The sequence below is a fragment of the Scatophagus argus genome, chromosome 10 (assembly GCF_020382885.2).
Source record: "Scatophagus argus isolate fScaArg1 chromosome 10, fScaArg1.pri, whole genome shotgun sequence".
Taxonomy (NCBI): domain Eukaryota; kingdom Metazoa; phylum Chordata; class Actinopteri; family Scatophagidae; genus Scatophagus; species Scatophagus argus.
In genome coordinates this window covers 13,875,561-13,894,225 of record NC_058502.1, presented here as the reverse complement: position 1 = coordinate 13,894,225, position 18,665 = coordinate 13,875,561, and the positions used below count along the sequence as shown (strand labels likewise).

At 40.5% G+C, this 18,665-nt stretch overlaps 1 protein-coding gene across 1 annotated transcript in view; it reads left to right on the top strand.

Moving 5' to 3' along the window:
* The first annotated feature begins 3,150 nt into the window (after positions 1-3,150).
* Positions 3,151-18,665, top strand: part of slc35f3b (solute carrier family 35 member F3b) — a 44,473-nt gene continuing 28,958 nt past the window's right edge. Inside the window, exons 1-2 of the mRNA XM_046401254.1 lie at positions 3,151-3,452; positions 4,384-4,598. Of these exons, the coding sequence (XP_046257210.1) occupies positions 3,355-3,452; positions 4,384-4,598 (313 nt within the window). The 5' untranslated portion in view covers positions 3,151-3,354. The remainder of the gene's footprint in view (positions 3,453-4,383; positions 4,599-18,665) is intronic.

Sequence of the window (18,665 nt, the reverse complement as noted above, 5' to 3'; positions counted from 1 at the left end):
TATAAATAATAAAATAACCAGTGGCTGAGTCCCATTTAGCTGCTTGTGTCAGGGCCCTGGTATTGTGCATGCTGTCATACTATCATGGCTTACTGTGACAGTCAAACAGACCAGAGCCATTATTAATGTTCATGTAACACTTTTCCTACCATCACAAGTCAAAATGTCTGCTGTGATGTTTTTGCTCGAAACGAAAATGACTTGTTAGAAAATAATACAGTTCCTCCACATTATAGAACAGAGAATGGAGGACAGAATAAAATAACTGTGTTTCTGTAATATGGACACTGAATATCCCAAGCATACACATGTGGTGAAATTATTGTAAAACTGATACACAAAAGCTTGGATTCACACATTTCAATTTTAGATGGAGCGCATGGCTGTCAGATGTCTGCCACCTTTCCCTTTGTGGACGGCACAGGTGGCTCCCTGAGTGCTGCCCTACGCAAGTGAGTCAGCATGCACAATACCAGAGCCATAACATGTTACTCTTATTATTAGTTTACCATGTAATGTTCTGTGGGGAACCCTGGGGTTCTGGCAGTCATGTGGATGTTCTTTGACACACACCACCCACCTAAACTCTGCATGGCAACAGCTCTTCATGTCAGCCGCCCCCCCAGCTGGACAATACACCCCGTTCAGAAATTGAAAACAACTGCCCAGATCACAAGCTGATTGAGGATCTGCGGTATGCACCGGAATAAGTCCAATCCACCCTTCCACCTGGAGGTTCTCAATGCACAGGACCCAAACGATCCAACACTGGATGCTGGTGACCACAAAATACCCTCAGAGGTCCTGTGTCCCTTAAACCTGACAGGTCAGAGCTGTTTTGGCAGCACAAAGGGGGCCTACAAAATAATAAGTAGGTGGTCTATTGGTGTATTTAGGTGAGGCAGTTCCAGGATCAAGTGTGATGGAGATGAGTCACCTTCAATCCTATTTGTTACACCTGTGCTTTTCCTGTAGGTGCAACTCTGAACATCTGCTGTGAGAAAAGCTCCATTAGACCTCATTTTAATGAGCTGAAGCCATCATGATAAAACCTTAACATCTGGCCAATGAGTTATAATCTTTGTCAGTTTTTTGTGTCTTGTATGTGAAGCAAAATCTAGATCATTCTCACTGCATTTATTTTGTGTTTCTTGGCCTTGAGCTTTGACTCCCACTTTATCTCTGATCCATATTTAGAAAGGAGCCTAGTGTGGATTGGGGCACCAATTAAATCGCTATAGGAGGACTGCTGGAGAGGACGATGGTGCACTGGATGACAGTGAATGACTTGAATATTTCAGCAGTCCTTTTATGTCACCCGCTCTGATATTTATAAGGCTGTGTCTCACAGGAAAGGTGTCCACTTTATTGGAGTTTTGGCATGGCGGAAGGTCGAACAGTAAGCACTGAGTCGCCTTTGGCAGTGCTGTGAAGTTGACAGGTGCATTATGCAAGATGAACCTGATCCTCTCCTCCCTGAAAGTGTCGATGGGAGGTGTTGACCCGTTTATTGATGACTGGAGTCTACTTTTTTTTGCTTGAGTAAGCACACCCACCCCACCCCGCTGTGTGGACGAGTGAGCTGTGGCTGGTCATTGATCGATGCAAAACCCGTCTTCAAACAACAGTTTGTGTACTTGTGCAGCTCTCTGCAGTCAGGAGCTCACAGGATGCCGACGCAATGCAGCGAGTGGACCACAGACCTGGGACCTACGGGCGACAACACAACATTCATGCAAGGTAGAGCTCCATTCCTCCTCATTGTTGAACCTGCATGTACTGCTTAGATGTATGTACTGCATGTACTGCTTAGGGCAACAGATAATATCAAAATTGCCAAACTTTGCCAAACTTAATGCAAAATTAGCATAATTTACAGCTTCATTGGTGTTTTGGAGAATTCTTCCATTTAACAAAATTTGCATTCATGTGAATATCTTGTTGACAGCGAGGCTTCACTTTTTTTTTTTTTTTTAAAAAAAAAAAACTACTACTTGCACTGTTATTGATGAACATTTTCACAACTCTGAACACAAGAGACAAAGACAGTCACTTGATTTTAATTTCAAAGTAGATATAACAATCAGCCAGTGAACATAATTACTCCACTACTGATTGGATGCAATCAGATCCCTGTGATTGTCTTTGACTCTGCAGTACTGAACAGAAACAACACTTTCTGCTGTTTTACTTCTTCTATTGCCCACCCAGACTTTTGAAATACAGGCCCTGCCATCATCTTAAAATGCTGCTGGCAAAGTAGACTATGAATAATAGACCAAAGGAGACCCCAGTGGCCTATGAAAACCACAGTAAAAGTTGCTGCAAAAAGTTGTCTGGTAACATTGCTGGTATGTCTCACACTCGTATTGAAAATCAGGCTGTATTCAATATCTATGTGATATTCTGCACACCAGCACAACATGGATACATTAAATGACAAGCAGCAACAACAGAATTACCTGGAAAACAACTTTTTCCTCATGACTGATGCACTGACATAAAATGTTCTAAACTGTAACGATTTCACATCAGCAGGTGTTTTATTGTTTAACTATTGCATAAATCTACGTCCTTCTTCTTCCCTTTTTTGTTGCTTTATAGTCTTGCCACCCAGAACTCTTGATTCTGTTCTGAGCAACAAATAACTGTCACCATCAAATCAAAAAATAAAACACCAACTGAGGTTATGTGCGTGTTGTTGTTTCATCTTGAGCCAGCGAGACTTAATGTGTCTGTGTGAATGAAAAGTTTGAGTCAAAATTAGTGGAAAGAACTCACTTACTGAGTATGACTGCTGTTGATCGGCGTGTGCTTTACAGGTTACTGATGTGACGTTTTCGGACGTTTTAGACAAGCTGCAAGGAAGAGAATGAGTCAGTAAAGGGGCAGTTATGTGTTATCACACTGAGATTCAAGGGGTCAACAGATGTCCTTGTGCAGCCCCAGAAAGACGGAAAATTCTGTTTTATCTGCTATTTCACCAGATAATTATTGGAAGTCTCGTGTCTGCATGACTGATAATAAAAAAAAGCCAAAGTACTTCGCTAGAAGTTCAGGTACTACAGCGTAGAAGGGTTACAGCTGGTGCGTTTCATCCTCTGTATATGTGACAGACAGTAATAATTCCTGTGGATCCGGTAGATGGCGCTGTTGCAGTGCCTCCTGGACCCAGCAGCATCCTGAGCGGAGCGCACCCGTTCAGCGTTCAGACGGCGCACGCCGTTGCGGTCAGACATATGTTTGGAGACGCGCGGTGAGTAGAAGCAGGAAGATGATACTTGTCTCCCCGTCAGTCTTGATGAGGATTTAGATTTGTCAGCAGACTAGCTGCTCTACTTAGTGGCCTTGAGGATGTACGGTGAGGGAGAGGGCACCGTGTGGGACCGGGTCGGACGGCCCCACCGGGACTGTATGTGCTACCTTGGACCTCCTACGACTTTGATGCCGATGTAAGACATTTCAACTTTTGCGAATGCAGTGCAGCCGAGCGATAGGCAGGCCACACTTGTTGCGCACATGATTTCACGAGTAATTTGACTTTATTGAGCGGAAGTGTTAAGTCCAAGTGTGGAGTCCAAAGTGTTTTTCTCTGTGAATTTGTTTTATGTTTTAAATTTCACTGAGGGTTATTGCCTAACAGAACTGTTGTGAGGCAGATTGTAATTCTGTAAACATTTACACGGGCTATGATTGGAATATGGCAGCAAAATGATTTGAAGCACCATTTTGCTCTTGAGCGGGTTAGTAAATCGTGTTTTGCTTTTACATGTTGACGGTTTCATAACAGCGTAGAGGCTGCAGGGTCACCACCGCGCTACTTTGTCAGGTACATCACATTACAGCGCGTTACTGGCGCGATATTAAACGATATATTTTCGTGTAATCTCACCCGCTGGACTCAGAATAAAAAGCATTTCTCTCCTTTGCAAGATAAAAGAATATTTATTAGGCTGCGCGCGGTTTTGTGCTCCACTGCCTGTACATGAAGCCCGGAGCTGTCACAAGTGTTTGCTTCTCCGTCTCTACAAATCACTCACGATCGATTCATTGGTTTCAAATTCCTATAAGCCTATAATAGGAGTTGCACAGTGCATAGTATACAGTTGCAGGACCAGTCACTTTCGCTTAGTGTCTTTCACAGTGCTGTGCGGACGCAGGGCCAGTGAAGGATGATGATTTCTGTACTGTACAAGAGACGCGCTGCAGGGGCCCTTAACGCCCGTCTCTGTGGGACGTACAGCACTGGCTTTCCCGGTTTAAGCCGAGAAGGACCCTTGTCTTTCCGAGTCATACACAAGGTTTACAGGCTCCCCTTTTTCTTTGCCGAGCGGTCTCACTTTATCTCATAACACCGCGCCATCCCTTGTTCTCTCTTCGCAGCGGGATGCGCAAGTCGCCCGACGTGAGCCCCAGAAGGCTTTCGGACATCAGCCCTCAGCTCAGACAGCTCAAGTACCTGGTGGTGGACGAGGCCATCAAAGAGGACCTCAAGTCCTCCCGCTCAGTTGAGGACATCAACAGCGCGTCCATAGAGGAGCGAATACTGAGAATCACCGGCTATTATGGATATCAGCCATGGAGTGCGAGCTACAATAGTGAGTCAGTTTACATGCACGGAGCTGCAGCTCTGTGCTCCGACATGGAGAGTGTGGGCGGATGGAGTTAGAGGACTGGGAACACGGGTTTAAAAAACTGCATGTGAGAGTACGATGTGCATTCATAGGTGCTGGGAGAAGTACTCGGATCTTTTACTTAAGTAACAGTTGTGAGTGTAAAAATACTCTACAAGTAAAAGTAGCAAAATATCAGCATCAAAATATACTTAATAGAAAAGGTAGGATGGATGGTCCATTTCAAAATTAATTATAATTAATGATGCACTAATATGTACATTATTTTAATGTTGCAGCTTGTAAAGCCTTTTTAAATTAATTAATTTATTTTTTTACTATACTGTCAGCTAACTTGTGACTTCAGCAAGAGTCAATAAAGACTTCCTCCTCATCCACAATAAGACATTAGAATTTTTAAGTTGATTATATATTGTATTATTAATAGAAATCTGCAGAAATAGCTAATAAAAAAGTTACCTACATTTAAGTACAGTATTTCCCCCTGACCTGTGGCGGAGTGGACGTATAAGGTAGCACACTTAGACATTTTGGGCTCCTGGATTTAAGGCAGCATGATGTGTTGCCCTTGAATCCCAGCGCTTCTTTCTGTCCATCCTTTCATCCTCATCCTTTACATAACCTGAATTCAGTGTCAAAGCTGGTGCTGATAATAGTGATGATATATACATGGTGTCGGTGTCTCGTCTTCATTGTTGTATTCATCAACTCTAAATGGGGAGTCTCTGTCACTCTGAGGATTAGCTGCTAAGGCGTCGCTGTTGCAGCTGGTTGCAGCAGGTTGCAGCAGACAGTGGAGCTTGCTTCACTGGAGCTTGGAGTCAAACAGTGCTCGGAGCAGTTGATTCTTTGAAGAAAAAAAGTTTTATGTCCCTCGTTTATTTCCCTTCTCTCCAACGCTTCAGTACATTTGCATGGCAGCATTAAATGCCTAAGCTGTGACTGCTGGTGATCCTGGCTGCCTGATGGATTACATTCTTGTTTCACTTGCTCTGTGGCTTCATCTAGGAGCTCCGTCTCTCAGTGGTGGTGTCAAGACCAACAACAGTCGTAACAACTGTCAGACTTTTGTTCATTTGTTTATTTTTGCCGCTCTGCTCTTGATATATTCGGTGTGATTTTACTAACTGGTGGCATGTAGCTGTTAGCTGGTGGAAAATTTTGTGACTTTCATATGAGAGACTGCAATATTAAACAGCTGCAAGGCTACTTCAAAATTCATAGGTCTATACATAACATCTGAGCACTGCAGACATCACGGGACTTTTGAATGTGCTTCTTTTAGTAATACTGCTGCTGCTGTGACAAGCGAAAAGATAGTGAAGTGAGAAGGAATGTTCCACTAAAGCGAGATTGAGCACGGGGGCTGTGGTTATCGTGGCTGACAATTGAAATATAATTTTGTTACAAAAAGAGAGATGCATATTTATTTAAATATTCTTCTGTGGTTTACAGGCCCCTTTCATTACAAAGCACCTCTAGTAACTATCATATTTTATGTTTATATTTTTGCTCCCTTGATAGACCCAAGTAGTTTTTATTTTTATACACTGAACTTCTAGTAAAAGATTTATTGAGACACTTTGCCACCAAGTCCACACTGTCCACATTTAAAACTGCTTCAAGGAACTCATTAGCTTCTGTATAACAGTTCATTTTCCGTGTAATTGCCTGATAGTAAATAGCTGTTGTGGAAGAATTGCTTTTTAAAGAGGGTGTGTTTTAATTGAACTGAATGAGAGATATGACACGTTCCATTTTCCCAAAAGCACAGACCCTTCATGTATAATGAGATAAATGCTGAGTACATTTTGAGAGAAAAAAATAATGTTCTCTGACTTAGAAATTATAGTCTACCCTCTGTAATAGTACTTTGTGGAATGCAGGCATATTGCGACTAAAATATTTCATGACGAGTACTGTACATATACAAAATATATATATATATATATATATACGGTATATAATTTTTTTCTTTCTTGGACCACCTACAATACTTGCAGCCGTGCTTTGCAGGGACACTCGTCACCCATTGCACACAATTGCATGCGATGCGTTGAACAGAGTCGGCCCACAGCTCCCACCAGCGCACACGACCTGACTACTCAGGACCCACTGGCAACTAGAAAGCAATGGCTAATGGCTGAAAGTGGAGGGCTGATGCCGACAGCAGCCAATTTCAGGAGAGGTGGGAGGCCGAGCACTTCTCAGCAGAGTGCAAAGAGATGCCTGTTTGTTTCATTTACCACCAGCCTTTCCAAACTGGCACACATGTGCACATATGCTCTTTCACACAGGAGTAAGCAGAGTGAGGAGCTGGTAGCAAGCCATGACTCAGGCTGAGGGTGAAAGGTTTCTGTGTGTGACTCAGCTTTTTTTTTTCCTGTGACTTAATGGATCATCTAAATATCCTTGATATGAGATTGCCAGGATCAGAAACATGCAGGGATGCTGTAATATGCCCCTGAGCACTAGTGTCTCCATGTGTAACACAGCCACATGCCACATGAAAACCTTTGGTTTTTAATCAAACCTGCATGTGAGCCACTTTCCCTTAGGTGGTGAAAATGCAGACCCAAAGAAGAATTAAGAAGAAGAATATATATTTTTTCTTTTTTTTGCTATAGTAGCTATACGGCACATTTTCCCCTTGGTTTAGCAGGTTCATACCCAGCTTTGTTTGTGCTCAGCTGACCGTGAACCATGTACCTGCAATGTTTTCCATTTGATTCTTAGATTCATATGGCAACTCTCTCCTGTGCCTACCTGCTACAAAAATACAAGCGGTTCCCCTCTCAGTGAAGATCAACAAATCATCACACGTAGACTACCTGAGAGAAAAACTCTGCCCAACTCTAACTCTGCACTTTGAAAGTGGTCTGTAGATAGGAGGATTGATGTGTCTATCAAAGAAAGGTCACAGTTACTGGAGAGAATGCATTGATCTTCAGTATCAATAAAACAGAAGAAAACACTCTTCATTTATTTAGTCTTTAAGATTTATTTTTATTCTATTCTTCTCTTTCTGCATGGGGAATCTGAAACCAATGGCCAAATTTGTGCTTTCAAGATTCAATCAGTTCAGCTGACTGACTGAGTGAAGACTTTTAGACATTCACTGGTCAGCTGTCAGTGCTGCAGAATTTCTCACATCACATTTTTGTCCACAAACCGCAGGGGATTACTTCTGTTGCATCAGAACAAAATGTTATCTTATAAGACCTCATCATGTCATTATCGGTAAAACATGAATGAATGTCTTTTTCACAGACTTATTAGAATTTTGCTCCAACAGAAATTAAACTTGGTATTCCCACTGCAAGTTAAGCCTTAAAGATGAAAGGGAAAATACAAATGTCTTTTCACATTGAGAGTGTCATCTCTCTCTCCCCATTACCTGAGGAATCCTCAAGATGCAAGACAGGTAAAAAAAAAAAAAAGCCTTTCAGCTAAAATGATAACGCTTAAAATCATCATGAATTGAATGTTTTTGGCATCAGGCTGAGGAACGATTTTTTTTTTTTTTACATTTTCATTTTTCTTTCATAGGCAAAACTTCAGGTTTTAGTTTCCTTTAAATTTTACTCCCAACCTTTTATTTTAGTTGTATCCAAAATTTATGCATATGTGTTCTTCACAAACCCTGCTGAAGATAATATTATCCTAAAGGGGCAGCTTTTTGTCAAATGCTGGCATAAGCGTTGCTTTAAAATGTATTCATGAAAGCTACAGGGGGTTATTTTCCTCGTTGCTTTTCCGGGGATTTACAGAGTTTAGACAAGTTCAGGCTGAAAAATTTACTTCCAATGTTCACAATAAGAATTGCTGCTTTCTAAGATTAGGCTTGTTCTTTGTCTGTGAAATTGTCCCTTCAGGTTTGTGAAGTTCCATTGAGAATTGAAACATTTGTCAGACAAACAGACTTTGTTCTTTTCCTAATTTACTCTCACTATGTATCACAAATGTAATGTCCCCTCTGGTGCAAATTTAGAGCTTCGTGAGGCATGAAATGGGGTCGGATTCTATTTTGAGCTTTGGACATGGTGAGACGCAACAGTGGAGCAGGTTGTAGAGAACCTATCAACACATTCACTGCTGGCAGTAACAGGACAGCTGGAAGGGATGGGCAAGGTATGGGCTGACTGTGACTGAAGACAAGAATGACTCCTTTCAGCTCAGCTGGAGTCGAGGAGAAAGATGGGACAAGTTATGCAGATACACGCTCTTGCTTGCTCGACTCCTTTCAGACGAATCCAGTTTGCACACCAACTCAAGGGACAAGAGAGCTTTCCTTGAATCTCCATTTTGGGCCATTATTCATCTGTTAATAAGGGAAACATTGGTGCAAGCACAAGGTGTTGCATTGTGAGCAAAGGTACAGCTCACTTATTATTCCTACATTATCACTTATCACATCAAAGAGCTGTTACTGTTGTTACTCTTTTTCAAGTCTAATTGACAGCTGAGTGCGACAAGCCTGAACATGTTGTCTGAGGGACAGGAAAAGCACTGTGGGTAAAGTAACCAATCACTAGCTCAAAGTGAAGCTAATGAGGGAGCTCGATGAAAGTGAGCGTACACAAACAAAGTCTCAGACTGTTGATCTGTAACAGTGTCAAGTGGGGGAAATTTGCTCTTAAATCCTTGCCAGTTTTTAACCTGATGTTGCGTAAATGGTGCATAATAACAGCGTTGGCATTTCAGTTGTTCACTTCTCACAGTCACACAGATTTGTTCATTCAGTGGGTAGAACAAAAATTGCTTTATCCTTTTGTTCTCTGTGTGATGCGGAGCTATCATGGACTGGAAGTGAAACCTCTTCAACCTTGATGGACTCCACATCTGTAGCCCTTATTCAAGCCAAGTGACTGCACGCACAGACCAGGCACAAGTCATGTAGGCTGGTGTTCAGTCATGGAGCAAGATCGTCTATGTAAGCACAGTCGCTGCTATACTTACATTTGCACATGCTCACATGCATCTCATCCATGAAGAGATGGAGCAAAAGGGTGGAGAAAAATGGAGACAATAACAGTGTTTAAGTAAACAATTCATTACCCTGCAGAGCTCCATCTCTGTAATGTTCTTTATGCATGTATTTTTAAAACACCACTACATCTTTTAGTGATATGCATACAAACACGCACAAAAAAAATCATATACCCAGAGGACTTGATCATCATGATACATTTAATTTTTTATGCAAATGAGTTATATGACAGTGGGACACATATTTATGAGTTTCTGGGTACATACCAAATCCATATGCTGCTCTGGCCAACATCTGACATGTTGTCTAACAGGGGATAGTCACACAGTACTTAAATATTTAATATTTAAGTATTTAAATATCAATAACTGTTAAGTCTTACCCATCACCAGAGGAAATGAGGCAATGTATCTGCAGTACAGAGTACGAGTACTGAGCAGCAAATTATCCTCACCTCTCAGTGTCAGTCGACCAAAGTGACTGAGAAGTCAGCAGTAAGGATTAAGGACACAATTCAGTGCGTTTCTGATGACATCTCAGCAGTAATTTGACAGGGAAACATTTTTAATTTGGTTCAACATGTTGAATTTGAACTATTTGTGTTTTGGAGAGCACTGTTACAGCCTAGTAAGGTTGGAGAGTTGCCATATCGTTTATTGGCACCCAAATCAGAGGACTTTCTGGCTCCAACCAGACCTTAAATACCCCCCCGGTTCTGTCCAAGTCAAGGCTTCTCTGGGGTTAGGAGGTTATGGTTTAGTTTTGGTTATGGTTTTTTTTTTTTTTTTTTAAAAAATCATCTTGAGTACAGTAGAAGCAGCTTCTGTTGCATAACATCACATCTATAATTGAGAAGGATGCACAGATCATCACTCACCTGCTCCCCAAGTCCTATTTATGCACAGTGGACTGGAGGAGCTGTAAATCAGCTATACCACTTTGAAGAAGAAAACCTCCAGTCCTCTCTCCATCAGCTGCTTGTCTTTGCTTTGAAAGTGGTGGAGAGGAGAGAAGGGCACAAAAGGGAACAAATAAGATCGCCACTTCAGCTGCATGGCATGAAAGAGCATTGTGGAAAAGCGGCAGTGTTACTGCTCTCAATATTTCTTAGAAGACCCATCTTGAATTTCTTGCGCAGAGACACTTTGCTTGATGGAAAGCATATATATTTTGCATGCATGAGCTCATGGAGCATCTGCATTCATTACATAATATCTGAAATAACTGGCTGGTATTGTTAGTGCCTGTGTTTCTCAGAATTGGTCCTGAAGACGATAAAGTTAACTGAATTATAGCTGGAGTGTTCCATTCTCAGTGCTCGCTCTTCCTTGTAATGGAAATCCTGACAGTCAAATGCCAAATCCTCTCCTGTCTTCCAATTGTGCTCCTCACTCCTTTTATCTGCTGTTAATTAGAAGTTGTGAAGTGATGACTCCTACCTCCGTGTAATTAATCTAGTGTCTTCGGTGGCCATATCCAGCACATCATTGTCTGTGTGTGACCACAGAAGAGCAGTGCTCAGGAACACAGAAAGCTAAGTGTCAATGGGGTTGTGCAAGTAATTAAGAAGCTTATATGGGCATCTTGATTGGAGAGGATGAGTATTGATCGCAGCTTGTGGCACTGATACACCTGAACACAGGCTATCTATGAGTGCTACTAAGTTCAAGACTTTAAACATGATTTTTGGGTCCACTTGTTTTACTTCTGGCAGTTAGAACAGCTAGTGTAAACATCACTGATATAGCAGAACAAAATGGTCCAAAAAGTGACAAGACTGCAGACTTGCATTCATGTAAAGTGTCAAGAGTGTGGAAGAGTAAAAAAGTAAAAAAAACAAAAAACAAAAATCAGTTCTATCAGTCACGGTTAAACTCAGTGTAGTTTTAGCATTGCTTTGGGAGAAAAGTGGATCAAGTGACCAAGTAAGAAAAAGTTGGGCCATCATATCCTGTACCTCTTTTCTTACGCCTCTCCATTTAACATTTCCAATCATATCAAATCCTCCAAAAAAATGGAGGCTTCCTTTTACCCGTTCTGCCAGTTTTGCATATCCCATCAGCAACGCATTAAGCTCCTGTATTCATATTGCCTTTCATATTCTATATTCCCAGAGCAATATGCATGTGATGTCAGCCCTGGTGCGTGACCAGCAGCTGACCTTCTCACTGCATCAAAAACTGATATGCTACAGAATCCAGCGTTAACCCACAGGCCTGAGACACACTGCTTCCTCATAATTCTCATTCTTGTAATCTGAGAATATGATAGTAGCGAGGAATCAGGGGAACAGATAGATGCTCAAGTTGTGAAGTATGTCAGTGTTGTTTTAATTGCCCAGTGTGTCACCACTTATATCTTATTATATATTTTAAGCTGTGCCCATCAATTTTTTCTATTAGTGTTGTACTTAGTTATTTTACTCATAAGTTAGTTTAGACCAGAACAGAGCTAAGAAGACACTGAACTATAGACTTAAAGTTGTCAGGAGGCCATTAAACACCAAATGTATACTTAGTATCTGTAAGTGGGAAATAAAAACTATATGAAGTGATAATATTTCAGTGTTCAGTTAATAGCCAGGCTCCTCTTCTGCCCCAAGAGGCCAAAAATAGTAATTTAGTGATGCTTTGAGATTTATATGATGGAACTAATCACTTTTTCCACTTTGACTTGCTGTCTGAGTGATTGTGCACAGCTGTGTGCGTCAAATATCTATTGAAATAATGAATCCTCCCTTTTTTTGAGGGGGATTTGTTGCATATTTTGTCTTGTTTTCCACTACACTACAAGATTTAAGAGAAAAAAAACTACTCTGGACATTGAACACTGATTGATGTTCTCAAACCACAGAAATAGAGGATTTAAAGGCCTAAAGGGAGTAGCTAATATGAGACTTAATATCTGATTCATTGTACAATACATAAATTGACAGTCCTTCACAAGACATAAATTTACAGTCTTTCACAAGACATAAATTTACAGTCCTTCACATAATCATTTAGAATAGAAACATCAAAGCATTTGCTACTCACCAAAATCAGAAAATTGGGCAGTAAATTCTGTCTAAATATATTGTGCACACATATCTTTATCCAGGGTCAACACTCATCAGTGTTAGTGACTCATGTTGTCCAGGGGCTGACTGTAACGAGATGATGACTAATTCATTAAGTGTTAATTCACGTTTGTTTTAAATCTGATACTTTGCCCCCCAAGGATAAATTATGTTGAAAAACAAATACAGAAAATATTTATATGGGATGAAATAGACATTATTTTGAAGTCATGTCTGATTATGTATGTGATTGTGTTTATTATGCTACTGTAAAACCATGTGTTGCTGAAAACCAGTGTTCAGTATTTCTGTGATAGATGATTACAAGTGAAAAAGGCAAATCTATGGCTGAAACTTTTGAAGTCAAATAAATGAAAACATCTTTATCAGTTTGAATCATTTGACAATCAGCAACCGATGTGCTGTTGTGTGGTTCTCTCGGCCACCATTTAAATCCCTATTCAAAAGTAGCTCTTAATGTCAAAAGTAAGATTGAAAGGAAGTGAGATGATATGCAAAAAATGGCAAGAATGCAATATGTTTTCTCTCCCATCCATGAAATATATAATTTTGTTGGATAACACATTCAAATCCCAGTAAGTCCTAGAGGGTTGGGTGCTGAATCCTAAAGTAGTGAATGATCAAAAACAAACAAAAAAATAACAAAAACAAAAAAACAAACTAGGAGAGCACTGATGTGCTGAATAAGACATCCTTCTTCAGCATGTGTTCAGGAAAGTTCACAATACACAGATGAGGTAATTAGGAAGGTGACCTCAACCAGCCTCACCAGCTGCCTCTGGAGCAGGTTTCTGGCCCTATTACCACCTCTCTGTGGCATTTTACTCTGTTTTAATGCCCATGTAATGTAGATCATTCAAACTGTGGTTGTATCTCTTAACGTCTATTAACATTTTATGCCATGATTACGGCGTTCTTAATTCATGCTTTGCTTTCCCAATAGTATAAATTACATGATCATTTTAACAGGTAAACCACTCATGTAGTGTTACATGGAGTGCCCTCCTAGTCTTTGTTTTTTTTTTCTTTCTGTACATGCGATTTTCCAGAGAAATTTGATTGCTTTGTTTGCATCCAACCCTGAGCAGTTTACATGTTTGGCTCTTATATCAGAGCTGTTTAAATGAATAAAGTTAAATACAAAGTAGTTAAAAAATAACAAACACACCCACTGACCCACTGACATTGACTGCTGCACTGCACCACACAGTATCAGTTTACTGAACCAGCGGGCAGTACAGCACATGCCAGGATTACATACGGTCCAGATATGAGACTTTGCTGGTAGCAAAGATGTACAAGGCCATAGTCACACTTATCTTAACCTTCTACAGCTTTCCTTGATCTACAACTGTTTCCTTTTTTCAGATGCCCAATGTGATTTTCCACAGATCTGTCATGTAGAGAAAAATGTAACTGAAATGGAAGAATATTAAAGTTTAGTGTTGCTTTCTCAGGATCCTTTTTGATAATGCCCTATAATTATCCTCTTTCCTTCCCCGCACAGTCGTGCAGCATCTGCTCATGCCACCTTCTTATTTTCTTCACTATCTGTTTTAATTTCTCTGACAGGCGTTTCTTATGTAATGTATGTGTGACTGAATGAGCGGCAATCCAAGGCAATCCAATCACCAAGTAACCCATATGCTCCTGATTCCAGTCTCATCCTCTGTGTCTTTGTTTATATGTCTACTTTTTGTTTTTGTCACGTTCCTTTTTAAGGTAGCAGGTAAGGGTATGGAGCAGAGAAATATGTTGCAGACAATTCTGCCACCACTGAGGAAAAATCAAGACAGCTCAGCATGTGCCACTTGAGATTAATTTGGAGAGGGTTTCTGTTGTCTAAGACAAGAGAGAAACACAGGAGCAGCCACGCATGGCATGTGAAGAGTATTTCTGGTAAACAATTTGGTCCAAACTCCAGCATTTGCCTAAAAACATCAGTAATCATTAATTATGTAAATTGATAATGCACCTTTTTTTTCAGTTTGTTGTTTAATCTGGTTTTTAATATGGTGCTTTAGATATGTTGGTTGACACTGCAATTTTAGAAGCATTTTTTTTAAAAGAATGAATTAAGATTAAATAAGATTTTTCATACACCATACCTACATTTCAAGGTACAGCAGTTGATCAGGAGGTCAGTGGTTTGGCGAGTGGTCCCTGGCTAGAAGAACCCCAATGAATGCCGATGGCACTTCCATTAGTGCGTGAGTGTGCATGTGGAGGGCTACTGCTCATGTGAGTCAGACATGAATCACAAATTTGATGACTTTGGACTCTATGACACAACATCAAAAGAGACTTGTTGCACAACTCCAAGTCTTTTGACTTGAACATACCTTCCTCAAAAGTCTAAAGATTAAAGAGTGTGTTATTTTAAGAGCAAATCAATCGTTTGTGTTCACTTCCTGAATCAACTAACATTAACACCATGAGTCCCAAATGAGCATCTGCCAAGCTCCAAATGTGGGTAACATTGCACGCCTGAAAAAAACTGTGCTTACTGTGTATTGGTGTCATTTATGGGCCACTGCCTCTGTCCTCTGCTGTCTGTCTGTGGGTCTTTGACATGCACAGGGACAGGACGCTCATGGTGCATTCAAGTACACCTCATTCTCAAACCACCTCAACAAAAAATACAAATTGCGGCTTGTGGGTCAAATTACAACTTCCAATTTTGTTTGCCTGTTGAAGTTGTGCAAGGAATGATAAGATGAAACGCTGCCGTTAAAATGGCATTGCATTTGGTGAAGAGGGCACTTGACTTGAAATTTAGGACTTGGAACTTGATACTTGTCTGTCTTGACTTTGCGCTTGACTCAGGTGTGTGCAGAGACTTATTTGTGACTTGCAAAACAATGAGCACGGTCCCATCATGCTAAGGAACCTTGCATGGTAGCTGCTGCTACGAGTGTATGACTGTGAATGTGATCGGGTGAACGCTGTCTCATGTTGTAAAGCAATCTGAGTGGTCAGTAAGACGAGAAAGGCGCTGTATAAATGCGGTCAGCTTAACATTTATTCATCTTCACTGTCATTGTCACTGACTAAAGCTGTTTTGTGTTTTGGGAAACCGACTATTTTCTGTCTTGCCAATAGCTAGATGAGAAGTGAAGCTACAGCCAGCAGCCAGTTAATTCAGCATGAAGACGTGAAACATGGGGAAAACATCCATCTTGCCTGTCCAAAGGTAACAAACTACCAGCACCTCTAAAGTGCAAAAAACCCCACATTTTACAAGGGTAACATGGTAGTGAGTTTGGCAACCAGTAGAGACTTCAGGGAGATGCTGAGCTGAAAAAAAGTCTGCCAAAACTTAAGTGGCTTTCACACTTTAGTTGTTGTACAGATCAAACAAAAAGATGCAAAGTGTTAAATCCTGAGCTTTTAGCCTTGCTGGTAATTGGAGTTTGTTACCTTTGGGCTGCTGGCAGGAACTTCGTATTTACCACACAGACATTCGAATAGTATCGTTCTCCTTATCTCATGCTCGGTAAGAATGTGAATAGGCATAATTTCCAAAATGTCACGTGATGTTTCCTGATAAGATACTGATGTTGTAAGCACTAGCTACTGTAAATGTGTGTGTGTGAGAGAGTTGCTTCCTGAGAAAAGTCATAAAAACCACAGAAACAAAAAGTCTGAACAAATCTGGCAGAGAAAGAAGATCAAGGGGATGAGTCTATTTCTAGATGATAGAGACTCCCATACTGCCTCTGTGGTGTGTATAGGTTTTGATAGGCCAGCTACTTGGTGTCTCTGCATTAGAAAAATTATCTTTGTTGAATGTTTGACAGCTGATCCCTTTTGTCTGAAATTGTTGAAGGGGAATAATCCTAACTGAAGACTTTGTGTGCTCCGGCTTTAATGTTTTTGGAAACTTCTCTTTTGTTTTTATGGTTTGGTTAGGCTAACATTTAATTAACGTTAACAGAAATATGGACTACAACCATTTGGTAGGTGTCACTCGTTCAGATCGTATGATGTGCTGAAATATTAGCTACATGTTAACTTGCAATGTCACAAGTGAATTTACTGTCATCCAGCCGAGTGTGTCAACCTCTCACTCCATCTCACAGATTGTTGGTGTGCTCGCAGGAGGATCACTAACGACTGCATGAGCGTAAGCAGTTGATTTCCCTAGGAATCCAAAAGCCATGAACAAGTGCATCTGACCATCTCTCTTGTTCCTCACTTCATGACAGTTTCATAAATAGTGCACAATAGCACAGTGTGAGAATGGTGAACTCCCCAGATGACGAGTTTTTGTATGTCCTGGCTGTCTTGGCTCTGAAGTGCTTTAAAGTCTCTGCGCAGCATATTGCAAACTGTTGAACATGATGAGCAGGACGTGACTTAAAAGATATTTCATGTTCCCCCTGTCATGTACTCTTTTTCAGCAGCAGCAGTCAGGCATACGTTTTTGAGGAAGATGCCTTTGCCTTCATGAATATCAGGACAAAAGTGTGTTTCAGGTTTTTATGGTTATCCAGATTCTACTTTAAAGAAGAGCTGGACAACAATTTAATGTTTTATTGTCATACAATATGATCACATCAGAATCTGTTGATGTTGTCAGCCACAATTGTGTTGTGGAAATTGGTAATAAGCAATTAATATGTGCAGTCCACCTGGGAAAATGCATTTTCCCAGAGATAAATATCTGTGTACTGCTTGTTTTGTCCAATCAATAGTCCAATCTAATCCAAACAGTCAGAGTTAAAAAAGTTACAGTTCAGAAAATAAAAGCAGCAAAACCTCACTTTTGAAAAGCAAAGATATTGCAATTAATATTTTAATTATCAAGAAATAAACTAATTAATTAATTGACAGTTTTTGATTTATTTTGACTGATTAATTGTTCTGTGACAAATTTGTGGCAAAGTTAGCATGCTTGGTCAAAAAAATGTCTCAACAATTCTGATGAAATATTTCGTTGTCCACTCTTGGTTAAAGACACAACATTTGGAGTCAGGCGTTTCATTCATCCTTACTCACATCTCTGTCTCTTCAACTGTTACGGTAATCCATCACTTGAGGTGAGTAAACTAGCGTCAGTTTCAGACACAGTGTCCTCTGTTGGAACCTGTTTAAAAAAGAATAAAGACTCATAGTCATCCCCCTTATTAAGATAGCGCTACCTTCTATTGATTCTATTGTTTTATTTTTCTTTCACAATGTTATGGGCTGAATAGAGATGGCCCTCTGGCCAATAAAGATGTTTTGGCCATGTTCTGCCAAAGTGTGCTCTAGTGCTCTATGTTCTTTTATAGTCTTGATGGAGGTTGTGTAATAAAGCCCCCATTCATTTTGCAGTGGTTGCGTCTGAAACTTTTGGTGTCATATTTTCTATTACAAACGCTGTTCCATAGCCTAATATGAGGATATGAGGATTTAATTTAAGTATTAAATCAAGAGGTCTGTGATGGGCCTGCAGTCAGAGATAGCCAAGGGAGTGACTCTTCCCCATGCATGTCACTATAAGTCATTATTATAACCCCCAGCCCCCAGCGTACAAAGTATTCAACGTGGGGTCAGGAAATCAGGCAATTAAGGGAGCTGTGGACATGGATGAGAGCCGACAGCCAATGGGGGAGTGCAGAAGGAGCCAGGAAGGCATGAACCTCCTCTCCCCCTCAGGGAGTTGACTGGTCCACATCCCTCAGCCCACTACATGTACAACCATTTAACCACAGTGCTTATTCAAATCAAGCCAATGCACAGGCCTCCATTTGCTCAAGTACTTACTATGCACAATCACTCCATGCTTTAAGGGAAGCACTCTGACAGAACTGTTTATGACTGAAAATTGTATCAAGCATTTAAAAGCTTTGATCACTGAGTTTTATCTCCAGTGGCTTCCAGTAATATGCAGTTTTGAAAGTGCTTTTGTTGTCTTTTGACCAAGAATAAACATGGTCATAGTGAGAATGTATTACATTAAATATTGGTATAATTA